General features: G+C 40.7%; 2 protein-coding genes across 2 annotated transcripts; one reads left to right on the forward strand and one right to left on the reverse strand.

Annotated features, from left to right (window-relative positions):
• Nucleotides 1-55: 55 nt before the first annotated feature.
• LOC118124480 (zinc finger and SCAN domain-containing protein 12) lies at nucleotides 56-1,493 on the reverse strand. The gene is made up of 2 exons (XM_035182346.2): nucleotides 1,203-1,493; nucleotides 56-947 (listed from the first exon to the last, which is right to left on the reverse strand). The coding sequence occupies exons 1-2, from the start codon at nucleotides 1,444-1,446 to the stop codon at nucleotides 199-201; spliced, it is 993 nt and encodes a 330-aa protein (XP_035038237.1). The 5' UTR covers nucleotides 1,447-1,493; the 3' UTR covers nucleotides 56-198.
• Nucleotides 1,494-1,989: 496 nt separating this feature from the next.
• si:ch211-264f5.6 (carcinoembryonic antigen-related cell adhesion molecule 2) lies at nucleotides 1,990-16,546 on the forward strand. The gene is made up of 10 exons (XM_035182317.2): nucleotides 1,990-2,146; nucleotides 2,450-2,779; nucleotides 6,217-6,380; nucleotides 6,526-6,652; nucleotides 8,678-8,956; nucleotides 10,311-10,589; nucleotides 11,092-11,346; nucleotides 11,455-11,572; nucleotides 14,119-14,156; nucleotides 14,784-16,546. The coding sequence occupies exons 1-9, from the start codon at nucleotides 2,098-2,100 to the stop codon at nucleotides 14,135-14,137; spliced, it is 1,620 nt and encodes a 539-aa protein (XP_035038208.2). The 5' UTR covers nucleotides 1,990-2,097; the 3' UTR covers nucleotides 14,138-14,156; nucleotides 14,784-16,546.
• Nucleotides 16,547-16,750: the final 204 nt, after the last annotated feature.

The raw sequence follows: 16,750 nt of genomic DNA on the forward strand, positions 1-16,750 counted from the left end.
TCTCTGAACTTTGAAGTAAAAGTATTTAAAACTGCAGTAACTGATTTTATCTTTGTTTTTAAACATGACACAATGTTCACTCTCAAATGTTATTTTTTAAATTATTTTTGTGCATTTTAAATCGTATTCCCTTTCTCCATGTTTGATATTGTCAGCTCCTCCATGTTCAGAGTTATGACACGTGTCACATGTCACGGTTCATGTAGGGCTGAGGCCTCTCCTCTGACACGGGTGTTTCTGGAAGCAGGACAGCTGACTGAAGCGTCGGCCGCAGACGGAGCACCAGTACGGCCGCTCTCCGGTATGCGTCCGCAGGTGCACCGTCAGGTTTCCCTTCTCAACAAAACTGCGGCCGCAGTACGAGCAGCTGAACGGCTTCTCGCCCGTGTGGCTGCGGATGTGCCGCACTAGTGTCGCCCTCCTGCCAAAGCTCTTTCCGCAGACGGTGCAACCGAACGGCCTCTCGCCAGAGTGGATCCTCATGTGCGTCCTGAGGTTCCCACGCTGCGTGAAGCTCTGTCCGCAGACATTGCAGTGGAATGACGTGTCTCTGAGGCCCCGCAGGTGGGGCTTCAGGTTCTCTGGGCGCTCCAGATGTTTCCCACACACGCCGCAGTCTCTAGGGTGCGCCACAGTGTGCGTGCCCACGTAACCCCTATTCTCAAACGACTCCCCGCAAACTTTACAGCTGAACAGAGGTGGGAGTGACGCTTCGTCCTGCTGCTGTGGTGACCTTTGACCTGTTGACTCCTCTGGTCTCCAGTACTCTTTGCTGTCCTCTGTGTCAGAGTCAGAGGCTCCGTCACCACCTTCTCCGCCTTCAGCTTCACATTTAATGAGAGGGCCCGAGGTTTCGGGGCCCCCCTCCTCAGCACCATCGGTCTGAACCAGCTGTTCCAGCTGCTCGTCAGGACACGCTTTGATCCATGAGGGGGCGCACTGAGGGTCTAAGGAGCAGAAGAATCAATCAATCAAACTGATTCATCATGGAACCAGGAAGTGACGTCAGCAGGTTTCTGACAGTGAGACTTCTCAGCTGTTCACATTCAGTGGACGTGCGATCAGTGATCAGCTGATAATCAGCTGAAGGAAGTCAATGGTCAGTTACCATGGCAGCAGCATCAGCTAATCTAAATTAGCAGGAAAGATAACAATAATAATAATAATAACCGTCGGTTCTTTGACCCGGGTTAAGTCCTGACCTGCTGCCCAGATCCATGCGCCCTCCTCGGACTTCAGTCCGTCCAGCTGCTGCTGCTGGCGGTCGATCTGCTCCCGGTACCGGGCCACGGTTCTACCGAACACCGCCAGGATGTCTTCGACCACCGCCGTGAGCCGCTGGTTCACGAATATCCGCAGAGTCTCCATCTCCGACAGCTCCGCGGCTCCGGGATCCCGGGGCGGGGAGCCGCGGGTCGGCGTGAAGGTGATCTGGTCCCCGGACATGTTTCCATCCAGAGTGTAAACAAGTCCCACAGTGAAAGAGACCGACAGGAAACAGTGTCCGCTCTTCAAAGGTTCCGCCAGAAGTGATTTTAATCAAACAGTTGATTTAAAGTCAAAAAGTTCAGTTAAGTTGATTAAATGAGGAAAGGTTACATTTTTACTAATTTAATAAGGTGAGTGAAACCACTAGCCGAGGTGTCCACATGGTGGCAACAGCGTCTCAGTTTTAATCTTAAAGAGAATCTACAGAAGAAAAACATTAGACCCATATAACAATATAATATCGTCTATAACAATGTGATGTCAAATATTAATCTAATGTCTTATGTTAATGTTATTTATCATTTTAATCATTCAGTTTTAATTTGTTTCTGAAGACGTCCACAAACACACACAAATACACACACACACACACACACACACACACACACACACACACACACACAAACCAAATGTAATGTTTAACTGTATGTAAACTAAAGTCAGTGTGCTACTGGGTGTGTGTATAATGAAGTGTTTGTGTGTGTGCGTGTGTGTGTTACTGGGTGTGTGTGTTACTGGGTGTGTGTGTTACTGGGTGTGTCCTGGTGAATCAGGTTCTCCCTTCTCGTCTTTTCTTCTCTGTCTCTGTTGGAACATTGACTCGTTCACATGGATCCTTTCAGCTTCAAAACGTTTCTTCTCTTTGTCTGTTTGATCGGTGAGAACATTATTAATATTATTTTATTGATGCTTTGTTAGTATTTTCAATGTGTTTTCATTAAAAGTGTGTTGCTGAAACAAAGCAAAACATGTTGGGTTCATGTTGATTAGATGTTTAATAATTTTATATTTGATAGTTTCATTTCTGATACTTTGTTTTCCCATTGTTCTCTGGGGTTGTGTGGGGCTGTGTGTCTGACTCTGTGTGTCTGTATGTGTGTCTGTCTGTAACTGTGTGTCTCTGTGGTCTGTGTGTGTGTCTGTCTGTAACTGTGTGTCTCTGTGGTCTGTGTGTGTGCAGGCTGCGGCTCGGCTCAGGACATCCTCCCGGAAGGCCCGGTGGATGCGGTGCTGTCTCGGGACATCGTCCTGACAACGCTGCTCACCAAACCAGATTATACTGCTATCTTCTGGAGCTTTAATGATGGAATCGAGGTGACAAATGTGGCCACCATGTCGGCCGCGGGGCTGAAGTTGAAGCCGGCTTACGAAGGGCGTGTGACCCTTAATGCGACCAACGGCTTCCTTACCCTGAAGTCTCTGACGTCAAAGGACAGCGGAGAATATACCATCAATATTTTGTTCAATGACGGAAACACGAGAACAGCCGAGATCGAACTGCGAGTCCTGAGTGAGTCAACCAACCCTAACCCTACTCTTAAATGTAAACTGCTTCTTAAATTACATCTATGATAAAGAGTAAAAATGCGTCAAGCTTTCAGCTATTGACATCACAATGAAACTTGTGAGCTACACCTGAGAGTAGAAAACCCTCTGTCACGTCAGAGTCAGTCAGAAAATCCAGTCTCGAGGGAACAAATGGACGAGTTTCTCAGCTTCCTTCTGAGACAGGATGTTCCTAATGTTCATAATACTGTGCAGGTGGAAGAAGGCTGTCCTAGAGACTTGTTTTATATGTGGGTCACATGTCCTGGTCCTAACTCAAGGTTCCTCACAGTGGAGCTGGGGGCCAAGCTAACACCAAGGGGACTATCTGGTCACACAGTGTTTCTCTCAGATATTTAGGGACAATTACAATGAGCTCAGTCTGAATTTAGAGGTAAGAAGTTGTGGGTCGTCCAGACCTTGATGTTCTTGAGACGTTCCTGAAGTTGGACTAAGCGATTAGATTGATCAGGCTTCATATATGTACTGCTGGGTGTCGTCTGCGTAACAGTGGAAGTGTACGAGGTGCTTTCTGATGATGTTGCCTAAAGGGAGCAGATATAAGCTGAAGAGTATCGGTCCAAGGACAGAACCCTGTGGAACTCCATGACTAACTTGTGTGTGCATGGAGGAGTCAGTGTTCACATGAACAAACTGAAATCTGTGTGATAAATATGATTTAAACCAGTCTGATGTTCCTTTGATCCCGACATGTTGCTCCAGTCTGTGTAACAGGATCTTATGATCTGTGGGGTCAGATGCTGCACTAAGATCCAACAGGACCAGTAAGAGACAAGTCCATTATCTGAGGACATGAAAAGGTCGTTAGTAACTGTTAACAGCTGTTTCTGTGATGATTCTAAATCCTGACTGAAGGTTTTCCAACAAACCATTACTATCTAAGTCATCACACAGCTGGTTAGCAACAGCTTCTTCTAGGGTTTTGGAAATGAAGGTTTGATTTGGGTCTAATCAGCTACAACCTCTGGATCAAGAGCGGGTAGCCGGTTAACAAAGACATATTCATCTGATTTAATATGGAACTGTCAATTAGGGGGAAAACTTTCTTAAAAAGTCCAGTTGGGACAGAGTCTAATTGTCAAGTTGTTGGTTTAGAGGATGAAACTAGTGACGTCAGTAACGATACGTAGTTACGCACTGTGCAGCCACAGCCAGTTATTCTGTGATTGTAATTGAAAATGGGTGTTTTAGATTTACAGTGTGTGTATGATAAGTATTGACCATTGTCAATACTTATGATATTGTGGTTAGATACTAAAAGAAAATAAGTAGAAAACCATAAAGAACAATAACAACTAAAGAAAATACATTAATGTATAAAATCTAAAATGTAGTGTTGAGCTTCCCTGCATCAGCCACAGCGAACAGGAAACAGCTGCAGTCTGCGGTACTGTGAGATAACCACAGATTGTAAGTACCATGGTGATTTACCCCAACAATAAGGGAACAAGCTTCATGGATAGAAAACTCTGAATTAAACCTGAAGTTGAATTAAACCTGAAGTTGAATTAAACCTGAAGTTGAATTAAACCTGAAGTTGAATTAAACCTGAAGTTAACCTGATAACCACAAATCCTGCTCCGTATTTCAGTGCTCTGCAGCATCACTGTGATAAAAACAACAAATAAACTGTGATACTGTAAAAAAAAGAAACTGTAACAGTGACCCTATAAGGGTGTGGCTCCTCACTGTAATGCACTGTGTGCACATATATATGTGTGTGAGTGTGAGTGTGTTAATCGTGCCAAATATGTGCAGAATGCGTTGACTGAGCTCAGAGGCAAGATTTTACATGTTACTGCACACAGAGTTCCGCTCACACAGCTCCCCCCACACACACACACCTTGCCCTAATTCTTCTGTGGTTAGTCCTCATGTTTGTTCAAGTCGACAGTCGTGGCCACGGGCTCCATGTTTCCTTGTTCGTCTCTGTGACACCTCAAGGACGTTTGGTCACATTCATACTGACAAGAACTGATCAGATTCAGGAGGTCAAAGGTCACAGATCTAATGTGCTGATTGATTTGATATGAGGACACAATGACATGTTAGAAGGTCAAAGGTCATCATAAGGTGCGGCTACTGTCCGTTATTTAACGTGTGAACACAGGAGGAATCAATCAGTCAATCAAATTGTATTAGTATAGCCCATATTCACAAAAACTGAATTTGTCTCATAGATCTTAACAAGGTGCGACATCCTTTGTTCTTAACTCTCAACAAGAGTAAAACGAGAAAACCTCAGAGAGAGTCACATGTGAGGATCCCCCTTAAAATACGAGGTTAGGGTTAGTTTACTACATTGGTTAGAATAAACAATTTGTAACATAGTGGAAAGTAAATGCATTGAGGAGTTTTTGTCAGTAATGCTGTTTCTGAGTAGACATATTGTATATCAAGCAGTCTTGCCACCATAATCCACAATTCATCGTCATGATCCACTGACACTGTCGGGGTTTCCACCGTCGTGATCAACAATCAGCCGCCCCCATGAGCAGGAGAGCTCAGTGTGACAGTGGTGGAGGAAAACAGATGCTCAGCAGTTTCACTGTGTTCAGACATCATGTTTCTGATGAAACTGTGATGAAGAGGAAACACTTCTCTGTCAGAACTGGTTACCACTCCTTCACCTTGCCACTTACAAACCGGACGGGGCTGCAGCGAGACGCAGAACGAGTCCAGCAGGTCTCCGTCTTTTCCTCTGTCTTCACTCGCTCCTTTCAGCTGATCTCACAGATTCAGCTTAACGCCGTCATCTCTCAATTCACTGCTCAGGTTACAACAAGTTCTTACCAACGACATCAAACTCACTGTTTTAATGTTGATGGAAAAATCCTGAATCATTCACACGTGAAACTACCAGTTTAGTTTAAAAAAGTGAAAATAAATAAAAGATTAATAACTAAATATGTTGACACATTTATGGTTTTGGTAAATGGTTTTGTATTTATATAGCGCTTTTCTAGTCTTGATGACGACTCAAAGCTCTTTACAGTACAGTTTTTTTACATTCACCCATTCACACACACATTCACACAGAGCATCTATTAGCAGCACTTTGTTGTTCTATGAGGGGCAATTCGGGGTTCAGCATCTTGCCCAAGGACACTTCGGCATGCAGATGGGGAAGACTGGGGATCGAACTGCCGACCTTCAGGTCGGCGGACGACCGCTCTACCCCTCAGCCACAGCCGCCCACTATATTTATATATAAACAGATGTTTTCTGTTGCCGTCCTGACAACTCGTAAGGTCTTCATTCAGACAGAGATCAACAGAGAGATGCTCAGAGACCAGACGTTCTAACAAAAACTCAAACTGTCCTCACAACCTGTTAGTTAATTAATCTGTTAGTAAATTAACCTGTGGTCTGTATCTGCAGAGCCGGTGTCTGGCGTCATCATTAAGTCAAACATGCCAGAGGCCGTGGAGCACAACAGCACCGTCATCCTCACGTGCTCGGCTCAGGGCTCCTTCCTCAACTTTATCTGGACCAATGGCTCCACCCTCATCGTCGCTGATGGAAAACGACTCACGGTTAAAGACGTCAGTTAGTTTTTAACATCTCATTTTTTATTCATTGTAAAAACTGGACTTGTTTAATGTTAGTTTAACTTTACAGTAACATGGATGAGTAACATCATAGACGTTTGTGGTGACTGATGCTCTCTTTACATTGATGATGTCACAGGAGGAGATGACCAGCACACTGACCATCGCAGGTGTTCTCAGGTCGGATCTGATTGGTCCAATCTTCTGCACCGCTGCTAACAATCTGGAGAAAGAGAAAAGCCCTGCCTTCAACCTCACAGTCCACTGTGAGTACAGCACTGCTGCACCATGACTCCTCCCACACAGGAAGTGACATATCAGCCTGTATCTGCTTAGCATTAGCAGCGTTAGCCACCATAACTCAGCAAACAAAATTCACCTACATATAACCACACACCTGTTTGATTCATTCCTTACTTTAATGGTGAGGTCAGGAGACAATGTGATGTCATTTGATTGACTAGTGATCTCTGGGATTGATCATTTATTTTATTTCAGTAAACTTCTGATGGACATGGTTGTCATAGCAACTTAGAGGCCAATCAGAGCTGATCTTCATCTGTATTATGTGACCTTTTCTTTTTTATGTGGTGCTGGGTTTTTGATATTTTTGTTACATTTCATTTAGCTGACGCTTTTATCCAAAGCGACTTACAATAAGTGCATCAACCTTGAGGTACAAACCCAGAACAAGAATCAAGAAAGTACAATTTCTTGAAGAAAGCCAAACTACAAAGTGCTATAAGTAAGTGCCATTTCCTGTGATGCTGTGGTCATGTGATGCTGTGGTCATGTGATGCTGTGGTCATGTGATGCTGTGGGCGTGGCGTTATCAGGAGAGGTTTTTAAAGTGACAGGAGCTAAAACCAATTTTCTGAGACAGAGGCTGAAAAGATGAGCTGCATTGATGGACAATCTGAGGAAAGTGTTTTCTGAACATTAGAGCATGAAAACATTTTACAGTAACAACACTAATTAAAATGATCAACATGAATATGAGTGTGTCGCTGTGACTCGTTCACACCTCACCAGGTCATGGTTCTGGTTTGTGTGGTAGTTGTTGACCTGGTTCAGCCTCTGGGTCACGTTTCTGAAGCCCTCAGGTGAGAGTAATGAGCTCCGTCTTGTTTCCAGGTGACTCGTGGTGTTAAGATGGTGGCGTGTGTTTACGGGATACTCCACCTCCACTAAAACCACAGTGTGTAAACAGCAGCTCTTTCCTCATGACTAAGCTCAGAGTGAAACCACACGACTGCTGCTTCACCTGTTACTGATTAATCTGCTTCAACAATCAACTCACTGTATTGAGGATGAATATAACGGTTTCAATCATGAGTAACATATATAAAACAATCGTCTTTATATACAGTCACTGATCATCTTTATATACAGTCACTGATGGTCTTTATATACAGTCACTGATGGTCTTTATACATCACTGATGGTCTTTATATACAGTCACTGATCATCTTTATATACAGTCACTGATCATCTTTATATACAGTCACAGATGGTCTTTATATACAGTCACTGATCATCTTTATATACAGTCACTGATCATCTTTATATACAGTCACTGATGGTCTTTATATACAGTCACTGATCATCTTTATATACAGTCACTGATCATCTTTATATACAGTCACTGATGGTCTTTATATACAGTCACTGATCATCTTTATATACAGTCACTGATGGTCTTTATATACAGTCACTGATGGTCTTTATATACAGTCACTGATCATCTTTATATACAGTCACTGATCATCTTTATATACAGTCACTGATCATCTTTATATACAGTCACTGATCATCTTTATATACAGTCACTGATGGTCTTTATATACAGTCACTGATCATCTTTATATACAGTCACTGATCCTCTTTATATACAGTCACTGATCATCTTTATATACAGTCACTGATGGTCTTTATATACAGTCACTGATCATCTTTATATACAGTCACTGATCATCTTTATATACAGTCACTGATGTCTTTATATACAGTCACTGATGGTCTTTATATACAGTCACTGATCATCTTTATATACAGTCACTGATCTCTTATATACAGTCACTGATCATCTTTATATACAGTCAGTGATCGTCTTTATATACAGTCACTGATCATCTTTATATACAGTCACAGATCATCTTTATATACAGTCACTGATGGTCTTTATATACAGTCACTGATCATCTTTATATACAGTCACTGATATTAATTATACAGTTTCATATACACATACACATACTTATGGAATTTCTGTATATGTTGTTTGTCCACAGATGGTCCAGACAATGTGATTATCTCTCCTGCCTCGACGCCTCAGTTCATCAGGGCGGGCTCTAACTTCAGTCTAGCGTGCTCCGCCCTCTCGTCTCCGCCCGCCACCTTCAGCTGGTTCCAGAACCAAAAGGCGATGGAGGTGTTGGGACCCGTTCTCTCTCTCGGGGCGATCGAAAAGCTGGGCTCAGTGACGAAGGTGGAGGACTTCACCTGCAGGGCGCAAAACGCCAAGACCCTGCGCAACGTCCCGTCTCCCGCTGTGTCCTTTGCTGTGATGGGTGAGTGACGCCTGCCACTGAGCTTTCTGGGAAATACTCAGAACAGACGGCATGTTTTAAAAGGGTCCGATTATTACCATCAGAAAATTATCACTATGACAGAAAGTTAAAGTTAAAGTTTCACTTTGAAATACTGAAGTTTTCACACCCATTCATATCATTCATCATATAAAGAATTTATATATATCCATATATGTATGTATTATTTGAATATAATTATTAACAGATTAATAGTTAATAGGTTTTAATATATTTATCAATAGATAAATAGTTTATAATGTGAATATAATTATAAACAGAACAACTGTTTACATGTATAAATACAATCATAAATAAATAGTTTACATTTATATCTTAGATCTTAGATTCAACTTTATTGTCATTGCACAGAGTACAAATACTTAGACAACGAAATGCAGTTTAGCATCTAACCAGAAGTGCAAATAAAAAGCAGAAAAAGTGCAGAGTATGTGCATATGAAAAGTGGAATATGTAAATAAATAAGATATGTACAGTAAGAAATAGATATGGAATATGAACAGTATAGATATATACATATATATATATATATATAATTAACAAACAGATAAATAAGTTAACTGACTCTGACTGTGTTTGATATGTTAAAACCACTTCAGACGTTTACAACTGAAACTGAAACTGAGTGAAACCTGGTTCCTCCCCTGAGGCACGACACTGTTTAGTTTCTGTGTTAACTCGTAATAGAGAGGAGGGGAGGAGTTCGTATGAAACAGAAAATCAGGTGAAGGGTATTTTTTTTGTACTTCTTTTGCTGTCATTTCCTTGAAGATTTTCAAATGTTTCATGTCTCTAGAATCTGTACAACCTCAGCTAAAAGGTTCTGTAGGTTACTAAACCAAAATAAATGATAAAAGTGCTGAAACTGTGTTAGAAATTATATATATATATATATATATATATTAAATCTGACATGTTTTTTCACCAAAAGCACATAAAACACATTGATCCTGAAGATTCTAAATGTACAAACATGAATGAAATATTTCTTAACTCTACATGAGTTATTTTAACTAAACCCCTAACCCTAACAATTTTTAGTTTTTGAGATATGAAGATTTTTCTCTGCTCCTCTCCCGACACTCTGATGCCACAGTGTGTTATCAACACATTTTTCACTTCACGAAACTTCATGACGAGCGTAGAAAACAGAGGCCCTGACTATCTGCTGTAAAATAATGAACATTCTAAATATTATAGTTTTTATTTGAGATTGAAACAACAATGTCCCGTTTGGGGCTACCACCAGGGAGGGCTGTTTTCAGGCTGTTTTCAGACGTCTTAATTCAGTTTTATTTTCCTGCTCTGTTCTCAGATGCCATCTCTGGCACTAAAATCACCGGTCCGACCGTGACGCTCATCGCTGGCAACAGCACAGCCAACCTGAGCTGCCAGGCGATGGCCGGCACCGTGAAGACCACGACCTGGCTGAAAGACGGCAAACCCCTGTCCACCAGCTCCCACCTGGTATTCGCAGCTAACATGAGGTCCGTGATTATCAACCCGCTGCAGAAAGGGGACCGCGGACAGTACACGTGTCAGCTCTCCAACCCCGTCAACACCGACCAAGCCTCGTTCAAGATGGAGGTCAACTGTGAGTACAGAGGCGTCAATGCTGCTGGTTTGCAGCTCAGTGATTCAGGAGATTGTCGGGCCGACTCGTTCACAACAACAGGAACATGTGGGGAACATTGGGGCGAGGGGCGGGAAGATTTGTGTTCTTCCAGTTTCCCGCCCGTCACGTGTTAGAAACCTCATCAACACGTGTACATGTTAATGTCTGAAAATAGACTAACAGACCTGCGATCAGATCAGATCAGTTGCCTATCAAGAGAAAAACTTTTCTTACAGCTGCAGATTTATCAACAACAATAAAAATATAAAACTCTGCAGTGGAACCTGAAGATGCTGTTAAAATTAGATTAAATTTGTGATTAATCAAATTTAATTTATAAAGTAATCTTACTCTTTTCTTCTGCTTGCTGCCTTTATGCTAAGCTAGGCTAACAACATCCTGACAAACACACTAATTCACAGTGATGTTATATTATCAAAGCCATACAACATATAATTTTTATAATTCGCTCTGTGTCCAGTTGGTCCTGAAACAGCGATGGTGGAAGGCAAAGAGGCTGTGGAGGTGAACGAACCCATCACACTCACTTGCTCTGCAGAGTCCTACCCAACCGCCAACTTCACCTGGAAGTTTAATGGCACAGTGACCGACGTGAAGACTGACAAGTACATCATCATGGAGGCCAAGTACAAGAACACTGGAACGTACACGTGTGAGGCACACAACACTGTCACCGGGAAGACCGCCACAGGTAGCCACAAGCTGTCCGTCAAAGGTGAGAGGTCTTTGGGAACGCAGCAGCAGCGAAATGTCTTTATTTTAGATTTAACAAAAAAGAACCACTCATCTCGTATCTAATTCTGTGTCTGTATCGTTATCGTAGAGGAGGGAGCGTTGGATGAAGGTCTCTCAGACGGCGCCATCGCTGGAATCATAATTGCCGTCCTTGTCGCTCTTGCTGCCGCCATTGGATTGATCATATACTGTCGACAGAAAGTTCCGTAAGTAATCTGATACTCTCAAACTCTGAGACATGATCCAATGAGATGTTGACTGTCACTTTTCTTTTCAGATTTTATTTAGTTTTATGAAATAAGAAATCATTTCTGTCACTGTGACGTCAGACTCATTGTTAGAGCTCAGACCATGTGTCCGTTTACTTTTGGCCGAGAAGATAAAGTAGGTCTTTGCGTGTTTTTATTCGTCTGAACAATGATTCCCATTTTTCTTTACTTTGCTGTGTATGAGTTTCTGAGCCACTTCATGAACTTCTTTCTTTCCTTGCACTTGGTAATCTGTGTTAAGCTAATGTACACACACACACACACACACACAGTAATTCCTGGATTTTGATTGGCTGTTGTGTCTCTGTGGTTCAGGTCATATCTTTGTGTGTCAGTGTAGGAATGTGAACATGCGAGTAAGGGGTTAATGTTTTAAAGAGAGTAAAATGGGTTTGAAGTCAGAGTTTAAACGTTAAACTTTTTGTGTGAAACGTATTTCTTGTCATTCTCATTCAGATGTTAACATTAGTCTCCATTTAAGAGAGTGTGTTGTTTTATATAAAACATTGTGTAAGGTGTCAGAGGGTCTCCCTCGGCCCCGGGGCCTCAGACAGACTCGTCTGTTGTTGGTTTTTTTCACACTATCGTCTTGTCTGTTGGACGTGTCAACACAATGACAGGACATCTTTATAGACGATTTGCAAACTCATCGTCACAGGTCAGGGTTAGGGTTAGGTTTTCCAGCCTCTGAATCAGAGACTTGTGTAAACTGGTCTCGTTTTAGTTTGAAAACTCTGGGTTTGTGTTTGAGTCTGAACACAAACTGAGACGTTAGTAAACGATGACGCAGACGTTCTCTTCCTGATTGGTTCTCATCAGTCACATGACTCGACTAGCAGCGGTGAACACAAAGCGTCGCTAACACTTCCTGTCAGTAACAGTTCCACCTCGTCGTCGCTCAGAGAAAAGAAATCCCTGCTCCGACTCTTCACTGTTCCTCCTTCAGAGGAGTTTCTGTTACTAAGCAACCAACTGCAGAGGAGACATCTACTTCCTGTTTACATCACATGACCTGTGTGTTTTCACATGTGTTCAGGTGGATATTTAGTTTCCTGATCAAATCAGGAACAAACATGAACTCCAAACAGAATCTGAATTTTTTTTTTTTTTAATGATCTCACCCCACGACAATGTTCTCCTGAACTGGTTTAACTTAGGTACAATAAAGCACGCACACACACACACACACACACACACACACACACACACACACACACACACACACACACACACACACACACACACACACACACACACACACACACTCCCTCCCCCAGTCGTTCATGGCCTTCAGTCTCCGGTATTTAAAAACAGCCTGACTACATTCCTTCATATGACCTTAAGGTGTTTGTGTGTATGTGTGTGTGTGTGTATATATGTGTGTGTGTATGTGTGTGTGTGTGAGTGTTTGTTTGTGTGTGTGTGTGTGTGTGTATATATGTGTGTGTGTATGTGTGTGTGTTTGTGTGTGTGTGTGTGTGTTGGTGGGTTGGCTGTTAAAAGTCTCACTTTTAATTCACTGTCATTTACTGACTTAGTCTGTGGTTGTTTTGTACTTGGATGAATGGACTCTTATTTCAAAATAACTGTTGAATGCTGGGAAATGTTTGAGTCAGTGATGTCATTGGTGTTTGATTGTTTCATGCGAAACTGATCAATCATCAACATCCTGCTCTCCGTGGTGCAGCAGTCGTTAGTAGAAAAGTTCATTAACGTCCTCATCCTCAGATTTTACTATCATTAAATCTATGAATCAGCTGATCGTTGTTTTCATTCACAGTCCTTACGAAACGTTAAACCAAGATAACATGTTTACATGTATTTGGTAAAAACATAAACATACATTGTAGATTAAAACCTCATCACTGTTGCCTTGGTTACGCCTGATGACGTTGTCCAGCCTCTGAATCAGTGTAAACACTGCTGGTCTTGTTTTATCTTGAAACTCTGACGTTGTGTCTTAATCTGGACAAACGGAAACTTCTTAGATGAGAACCTGAGCTTTGACACACTTTTTTTTTATAGATTTAGATTATATTAATTATTTATACATGTTATAATACATTTTATCATATAAATAATACGTAAATGTTAATATACATTTAGATTGTATAAATGATGAATAAATGTTTTAATAATGGAGTTAAATTTGATAAATTTATATATAATGTTATCATAGATTTTAAAACAGTTAAATGTGTTCTTTGGCAGGAGTTTTTCTCATGAGGGCGCGGCCTGACTTTCAGAGAATTGCAGGAATGTCACTGTCGTGTCTGCACTCGTCTTCTTCTCATATTGTAACTGTGGTTTTCTCAGATTTAGAAGCAGAAGTGGAATCTTTTCAACCCTGTGACAGATTGACGTCTTCACATGTTGTTCTGTATTAATCTGCTCACAGTTTGTTTCTGAAGATAATGTGTTGTCAGTTTATTCTTCTCTCTTTGATAACTTATCAGTCTCATGGTGCTGGCTTTATTTTTCAGGGTCGAGTCTCCGTATTAAAGACAGATGCAGGCTGAAGGTAAGACTCTCTCTCACACTGAATGTGTCTGTGTGGATCTAATATGATGATGATGATGATGAAGACTTAAAGTTAGGGACACTACAAACAGAAAACAATCGGCTACGGATAATTTATCGTATCATATAAATACCAGTTTGATCTAAAGACGTAACAATGTTTGTGTTTTATCACAAAATGAAGAAGTTTCGTTGTTGTACATTAATGAAACTTCATGATTGAATTGATCACACAGGTTTAAAATGAATGTATTGTTTCATGATTTAAAAAACAAACTCCCAGCAGTAATATGTTACGTTCTGTTACATTTTGTATCGTTATGGTACTTTGTTACTTTACATTACATGACTTTATGTTTCTTATATCTTCGTCATCTTCTTTTTGTTCTTCTACTTCTTCTGTGGTGTTTGGTGGTGAAGAGCCTTGTCTGGTACCAGGCAGCAGACAGGGCTGGTACAAGTGAAGGTTGTTAACATGGAGCAGACAGTGTCTAACCCTAACCCACTGAAATATATATTTAAAAATCTTGGAAAATGATTCATGAATAAAGTAGTTTGAAAGCCAATTCTCCTCCCTGCTCGTTTTCTTTTATATTTTCAGGTCAGTAACATTTTCTTCTTCTTTCAGATACTGCGACAGACATCTGATCATTTTGCTTCCCATGATCCACCTGTGCAGCTGGGAGGCGTATCCTCATGGAACCAGCCGGTTTCCTTTGAAGTTCCTGTCAAACCAGTTTTCCCATCACCCTCCCCCTCTCTTTGTTGCCGTTGGCAAGAGTGAAAACTTGACCTTTTAATTTGAATGTTTTGTTTAAACTCAGTTGATGATTCTGTGTTTGAATCTTCACTGTTTATCATCGTTTTTTTAACCGTCGTCTTCGTGACAAACATCAGTGGATCATCACCCCTCCCCCACCCTGGTTCAGTGCCTCCTTACACAGATGGAGACGTTTCCTTTGCAGTCTGCAAAAGAAACGTCGACACAATGAGTGTTTATCCTGAAACCTGAGAACACACACACACACACAAACACACACTCTGTGGTTTGATTTATCACTATCACTGATCTGGAGTTTTCTAACTCACCTGTTTGTTCTACACTGCACCTCTTTATAAACATCCCATGAAAAAACATTGTCATTGAATATATTCAGACTGTGGCGTCAATAATCACTAACGATAACCAACATATATTAATACAAGAAGTATAATATAATCAATGATAAAACTATTATTTTCTTTAAAAAACTGAGATAAAAATATGATAAAAAACTAATATTAATAATAATATAATCATAAACTGATATTTAGTGATGAAATGATGTTAATGATTCATAATTGATTATATCGTAGAATTAACTTTGAAATATCAGTCGTGTCTTTAATAATTATTATTCAAGACAATAAAAACGTTTTTAAAAATAAATATATGACAATATTATCGTGATAATATCGTTATCATGATGATATTGTACGTGAAATTTGATGTCATGTCTCATCAGTTAACAGCTAAAGATTTAAATTTAATTCATTTCATAAAGACAGCAACAAAGAAACAAACTGTAAAACAAAACCGATTAAAACTATGTGAAAAAAACGTCTTCATTAAATAAAGAGACGTGTCTCTCCTTGATTTCTCAGCTGTGACTCTGGTTTTCTTCATCTGGATGGTTCAGCATTGTTTTCACTGTTTGAATCATCGGTGGAGACGAGCGTGGACATGCACAGACGAGTCAGCGACATGAAGGTGAAGAAAACCAAAGACAAAAAGGCGGGAAGGTGTGAGTGGGCGGTGACGTAGTCTGAGGTTCGGAGCGAAAATTTTGTTGGTGCTTTGATTGAAAAAGTTTTAAACCGAATGAAAATATTTCACTCGACGTCTGAATAGAAAGAAAATATTTGAAGTTCAGGTTTTATTTTATTTGTTGAGTTTTCTGTTTCAAACCTAACGATTTTGGTTTTGGGCCGATGATAATTTTATCGTTTGTGATTTCAGACTTGAACGTGCACTGATCTCCAATAAGAAAAGTATTTATTTTGTTTAGTTCAAATCAAAAACCAGATAAACTGGAGCTGAAGATCGTAACCAGACTGAATGTTCAAACTGATTAAATTTTCACTTTTCACCCTGGAATATTTTTGAAAAAGTATTTAAATTATGTCACATTGAACAGGAAGTGATGTCATAACAACACTGCAGCGACTCAGTCAACCTTAAAGAGAAGCAACGCTCGCTGTCAATCATCAGATGAAATGAATGTGTTGTATTTTGCTTCATGTCGTTTGTTAACATTGATGTGATCAGTGACACGTTTCCTGATGTTTACAGGTTCTGACATAAAAATATACTGTAAAAAAATAACATAAAGGTTGGAAATATTTTACTAATTTTGTCTTGTCGTGTTTTTATTTTGATTACACAGAAGCTTCAGTTTGACTGATCACAGCCTGTATATTTTCAAAACAGGCAATCACAGAGAAGAGATTGACTCGTGTGTGTGTGTGTGTGTGAGAAGAGGGTGCGGTTGCTGACAGAAAAATCCCCTCGGCACACACACACACACACACACGCACACGCAGAATAACAACTTT

Source organism: Hippoglossus stenolepis, chromosome 17 (assembly GCF_022539355.2).
Source record: "Hippoglossus stenolepis isolate QCI-W04-F060 chromosome 17, HSTE1.2, whole genome shotgun sequence".
In the NCBI taxonomy this organism is placed as follows: Eukaryota; Metazoa; Chordata; class Actinopteri; order Pleuronectiformes; family Pleuronectidae; genus Hippoglossus; species Hippoglossus stenolepis.